This window comes from Triturus cristatus, chromosome 10 (genome assembly GCF_964204655.1).
Source record: "Triturus cristatus chromosome 10, aTriCri1.1, whole genome shotgun sequence".
NCBI classification, from domain to species: Eukaryota; Metazoa; Chordata; class Amphibia; order Caudata; family Salamandridae; genus Triturus; species Triturus cristatus.
The window spans coordinates 559,923,026-559,929,025 of NC_140593.1; the positions used below are offsets into that span (position 1 = coordinate 559,923,026).

At 53.0% G+C, this 6,000-nt stretch overlaps 1 protein-coding gene across 1 annotated transcript in view; it reads left to right on the plus strand.

Annotated features, from left to right (window-relative positions):
- The window catches only part of LOC146789729 (chymotrypsin-like elastase family member 1), a 127,803-nt gene extending 122,732 nt beyond the window's left edge, over positions 1-5,071 (plus strand). Inside the window, exon 8 of the mRNA XM_085632060.1 lies at positions 4,891-5,071. Coding sequence (XP_085488186.1) covers positions 4,891-4,914 — 24 coding nt within the window. The 3' untranslated portion in view covers positions 4,915-5,071. The remainder of the gene's footprint in view (positions 1-4,890) is intronic.
- The last annotated feature ends 929 nt before the right edge of the window (positions 5,072-6,000 follow it).

Below are 6,000 nucleotides of genomic sequence, written 5' to 3' on the forward strand. Positions count from 1 at the left end.
AATCCGCCGGTGCGTCCCATCAGAGAATACACCGGTCTCAGCCCTCCGGCGGTGAGAGCAGTCCAAGTCCGGATCCAAAACCAAATTGAAATCCCCCAGGACGAAGAGCACCCCCTCCACAAAGTCCTCTACAGTTCGCAGCAAGTCCAAGAGGAATCTATTTTGCCCCACATTGGGAGCATACAACACAAGGAATGAGCAAGTCCTACCGAGCAGCACCCCCTTGACAAGGAGCCACCTACCTTCCCTGTCGTTACGAACACCCAAGGGCTGAAAGTGGAGAGTCGAGCGGAACAGCAAGGCTACTCCCCTATGTTTTGAAACCGCCGAGGACCTATAGATAAGGGGGAACTGCTTATGTTTCAACCGGGCCTCATCCCGCCGAGCCAGGTGGATCTCCTGGAGGCCAACCACATCCAGGTGGTGATCCAGGACATATTTCCAGACCTTTTGGCGTTTCTGGGGAGAATTCAACCCCTTTACATTCCAAGTTCCTAGGGTAACAGGCATTCGTCACAGCGCCCGACTCGCAGCTCTCTCAGGTCAGCCACAGACAAAGCGCAACCCCTGTCCCAGGGACCCATCTCGTCCAGAAAGGCCCCGTCAAAAGCAGGCCAGTAGTGCACCTCAGGACCACAGCCCTCAGACCATCCCATGTTATCCCTCCAAAGGCGGCCCTCAACCAACACACGGCCAGAGCAGCAGTTCAAACAGCAACTCCCTCCTCCCCCCACATCGCCCCGGCCCTAGGCACCCTCCAAAGCGAGCGCAATTCCCACTCCGCCACCCAAGACTGCCCCCTTCTACCCTCCCGGGCCCCCCTCTCAGGACCCCTACTGAGCGCGAACCACACAGCCGCCATTGAGGCAGTTTCCAGCTACCACCACTGGCCCACCCCCATCCCACCCCACCCAACCCCCCCGATTGTCCCCCCCCTCCCCCCAGGAACCCGGTTCAAGAAACTCAAAAGAAACCCAAATGCAACAGGCAAATGACCTAACGGACCCCACCAAAAGAAAGTCAAGAAAACGAACATTGCAACCAAGAGGGCTGGTGTTGAGACCCTCAGAGAACGGGGTCTCAAATAACGGGTAGTGTCCCATACGTTCTCCTATCCGGGGTATCTTCCCCAAAAGTACATAGTTACCCACGGTACCTGAACAGGAGGAGGGCGTCCCTCCGCCACCTTCAAGCCGCTGATGAGCTGTCCCGCGGCGACGACACCGTCACATTCACCACGGAGGCCACCGCTCCATCTCGTTCCTGCTGACTGGTCGCGGTATCCGTCCCACTCTGTGCCGCCAGTCGCCCCACTCTGTGCCAGGAGAAGAACGCCGTCTGCGCCGCGATGGTGAGTGCCCAGCCCCCGGGGAGTCCGCAGTGTCGTCCAACCCAAGAAGGTCTCTGGCAGCCTGCAGTGATCTAATCTGGACCAGTCTGATTTGCCACCTAAAGATGAGGCGAAAGGGATGACCCCAGGAGTACGCCACACTCTGGTTGCGCAGAAACGCCGTCACAGGCCGAAATTCACGTCGCTTCTGCAGCGTAGAAGCTGCCAGATCTTGGAAGAGTTGGGGATGGTGATCCCTAAATAGCAAGTCAGTGATACCCCGTGCCTTCCGAAGAATACGTTCCTTGAGCTGGAAAGCATTTACGCAGACCAAAATGTCCTGAGGGGGAGCCCCTGAGCCCCTCGGTAGGCCCACTCTGTGGACCCTGTCCATCCTGACTTCGTGAAGATCAGCTTCGTCAAGGATTTGCAAGAAGAGAGCCTCCACATACCCACGGAGATCACCAGCCTCGCCCCCCCCGGGCACCGCTCTGATGCGGATGTTATTCCGACGAGACCGGTTTTCCAGGTCTTCCGCATGAGCCTGGAGATCCAGGTTCTGCTCTGTTAATCGGAGCACATCCTGTTGGAGCTGATGGACGTCGCCCGCTAGACCCAGCTCATGCTCTTCCGGCGTTGCCACTCGCTCGCCAATGCCATCCACATCTCGTCTCATTTCTCTGAGATCCGAGGCAAGCTGGGAGCGGAGATTCGAGATGTCTTCCTTGATAGCGGAGAAGAGCTCCAACATAAAGGCCTTGGTGGCCGGCACGTCGTCGTCCCTCTTCTGGGGGGAAGCACTGGTACCCGGGGGCGTCGGCAGCAGCGCACCTCTCGGGGGCCCCTCCCTGCCCGATTTTCCCTTGCGGGGCATAGACGTCATCACGACCAATACAGCGGATGCCCGGAATACAAGACCTCAGGTAGGCCGCACCGCTCTCGTCCCGGCCTCCTCACGGCTGTTAGACCCACCGTCACTTTTCACCAGGAGCCAGCACTAGACCAGAGCCCCAAGTCTTGGGCTCCCCTCCCCGCCGCGTCGCACGTCGAGGCCGTCGCGTCACACTGCCCAGGGCTCCGACACACTGTCCTCTCGCCACAGAAGCCCGCCCACAGCGCTTATGAGGTTCGGGCCCGGGCCAGGCCGCTCACTCCAAGGGCACCCCGGCAGGCGGCAGCAACCAGGATGGGAGTAAAAGACACCGGGGCCAGCCACTAACTCCACACTCTGCCGACCAGGTCAGTGCCCGCGTCTTCACTTGGTGACCCCGGCCTCGTATTCTCCAGGCGGGAAGGCGGCCGGCCAGGCGAGGGCCGCAGCTGCAGTCACGGCGGGGAACGCGCGTCCCACCAGTCGCACCCACAGTTGCGCAGTCGACAGACCTCTCCCCTCTACTAGGCAATAGCAGCGTTGTCCCGCACGCAGCCCCCAAGGGCCCACCGGCCGAGCAATAGTCCAACCGGGGGGGGGAGGGGGGAAGGATCTCACCGGCGGGCTCCAGCAGCAGCTCGAGAGGGCAGTAGGCCTCACTCCAACAGGGATCACCCAGGCCCGGGCACTTCACAAGTGGGGCGACCTCCACTTCCGCAGGACCCCAGCTGGTACACCTCCGCTAGCGGAGCCCCCACGGGGCCCGTAATCTCCTAGGGCCGGGGCACTGCACATGCCAGCTATCCACAGGCCTGGATAGTTCCCGGCTCCAGCGGCCCGGCGCCTCCCCTCGGATCACGTTATAACAAACAAATGATGGACGGAATGCTGACAATGCAGACATTCTCCCCCAGTCAAGAGATCTGGGTTAAATCCATCGTTCTTTTGCCCACTACGCCACCCCAGTTCAGACATGGCCATATGCAAATCAGTCTTGACAGCCTCCGTCTCTCTCCGCACCTCTTCACCGCCTCTCGTAGGTGGGGCCCCCACTCCGCGCGGCCGCCGCCTCGCACTCCTCACCACGGCGGCCCCGCTGCAGGGTCAACAGGGCACTCCACACCAGCCAGGCCACCAGTCCCCACTCCGCAAGGTCCGTTGATCAGGCGCGGTGATCAGCGCCGCAGCGGGAGCGCGGCTAAGGGCGCCGCCCCCAGCCGCGTCGCTACGCAAGTCTCCCGGTCACGGCCGTCGACCGCACCACAGGCCCCAATGCCGCCAGGGGACCCGTTTCTGCCCCCAGGGCCACAAAGACCGCCAGGCTTCCTCCAGGGCCACTAGGGGACAAGCGACAGCTCTGGGCGTCAGTCGGGGAGGGCCAAGGGAAGGCGCTACACAAAGCTAAGCTGGCACGGCGGCGAAGGGACTGAAAGCACGTCCTACTCCGTCGCCATCTTGGACACGCCCCCAAGTAATACATTTTTAATGCATGTGTTTATGTATAAATATATCCGTATGTGCGTGTGTGCTGTGAATGCGTGTGTGATTTTGCATCTGTTTGTGAATGGGGGTGTATGTGTGCACACTTGTGAATTGGTGTGAGTGTACATGTGAATGAGTGCGAGTATGTGGGGGCGTGCATATATATGCCTGGCCCGCTGCTGCTGCACATTACCGGCTGCCACTGGTCTTGTATGTGTTTTATATTGTGCAAACCTAGCTAGGTAGCAACAGAGCGCTGCCCATTTAGGAGGCGGTTGGACACAGCGATATAAAATGGCGGACGTCAGGTTGGGTATCTAACTTCTTGAGTCACTTTTCAAATATTTATAACTGCCAAGGCCAGAATTCGAACCTTGATCCCAGGGTTCGAAAACAAAGTGCTGCATTTCATTTTTATGACCTTTGAAAGACATCATAATAACTATGTAAAGTATACAAAGTGGGTAAAAAGCTTGGAACTTTTTTAAAATTTCTATTAACTGACCTAAGGAGCTAGGAAACGCTTGACCCAGCACTACTAAACTTCCTGTTGCATGTAAATATTTACTTTTCAATAGCACACAAGGACAGCTATTTAGAAATAGCAGTCATGAGAAAATAAAGGCTGGGCTTGATTCATTTTCGGACAGGGATACCAAGACTCCTCGTAGGTCATCGCCGCAAAGTGTGGACATGTGCAATCATCTGGCATTCGTCCATTGCCATGATCAAATCTGCATTAAAACATGATCAAACCATGCTCATTTATGGTTGGCCATTGACAAACCTCAGATAGTAGGATTGATCTGGCCATGCCAAGTTTTCAGAATAGCCGCACAAGATACATTTACACATAGAAGCAGGAAATGGGAATCATTAAAATAATCGGTGGCTAGGGTGACATTTTGGACGGCCTCCGCTCTTGAGGACCAAGTTGGAAGCCACCTTACGGTTGAAAACAACTATTTAGCTTGTCCCACACATTCCTCAAAGGCCCACCTAAAACCTTTGCTGTTGCGCTGAGGCTCAGCTGACTTTACAATGTGGACCACAGTAAATAACTTATAGCATAAGGCAGAGCACTAACTACACCACAAGATTCAGATAATGAGCCCAAGTTGTTTACTGCTATATGCACTGTACTTCGAGGCCATCAAACCTTGATTCCAAAGTGCAGCATTGAATTCTGTTGTTCTTTCTCTTTCAGATATTTCGGGTGCACGGCCAATAGTATGAAGAAACAACCTCCTGAGGAACAGTTTATTTCAACAAATAAATCAGAAATTGCTTACTATATATGTCCGTTGTGATCAATTTGTTGAAATTCAATAATGGTCTTCTGTGATCATATGTGAACAAATTCAATAAAAACCATTGAGAGCAAGAAACTGGACAGCTTGAATGATCACTTGAGCTAGTTAGTGTTAAAACTGAAATTCCAAAACTTGTGTGTCATGCCATGTTATTTAATGTTGGCTTTATAATGTCACTTAAAAGCCTGGAGTGTATATGAAGCATTAATGGAACATCGGAGGATGTTTGTATTTATTTATTTGTTAAGGCGTTTTTGTACAGTGCTACGTGTCAGAAGGAATAAACAATATAGCATGATGATAGGCATGAAGGTTAGAATCCAATTGGAGGGGGTATGTGACCTGTTCAATATTCTGCGATCACTCTTTTTAATGGCATACAGTTGCGGCCTGCAACATTTGAAAGTGGTGGGGCGTAAAAGTTGGGCACAACTTAAGTAGCGAGTGAAACGATCAAGCTTATTGGACAAACTTGGGTTCAGGTTGGGTCCATCTCCCAAGAAAACATTGAAAAAAGATTAGCAAATTATATATTTTAAAGCAAATGAATTGAGTGCAAAAACAAGGTTTATAAGGCAGTAGGAACGTATAGTCTTGAAATATTAAACAAATTAAAATTTGCCCCATATCCTATTGCATTAATATGTTCAACAGTTACTGTAATGTGCAAATTGTACAGCGCGACAACTTCAGCCCTTTAAAGTGTGTGCTTGCCCAGTGTCTTGCCCTGCATACGGCATCACCTTTGGAAGAAAATGCTCTAACCAGGCTTCGGGAAGGACCCACAGCTGCTGAATGCAATTAGTCATAATATGTGCAGAAAGGTCTTTTAGTGGGGGCTTTCTAAAAGGGGACATTTTCTTTTTACTGCCAGTCATCTGAGTAAAAATAGGCAATAAGATTGCAATGAACAGCAATCATAAATGGCTTTGAACAAGAGTGATTCTGTTTATAGTCGACCAACTTAAACTTATGCCACAGCTTACAGTAAGGAAAGATTGGTG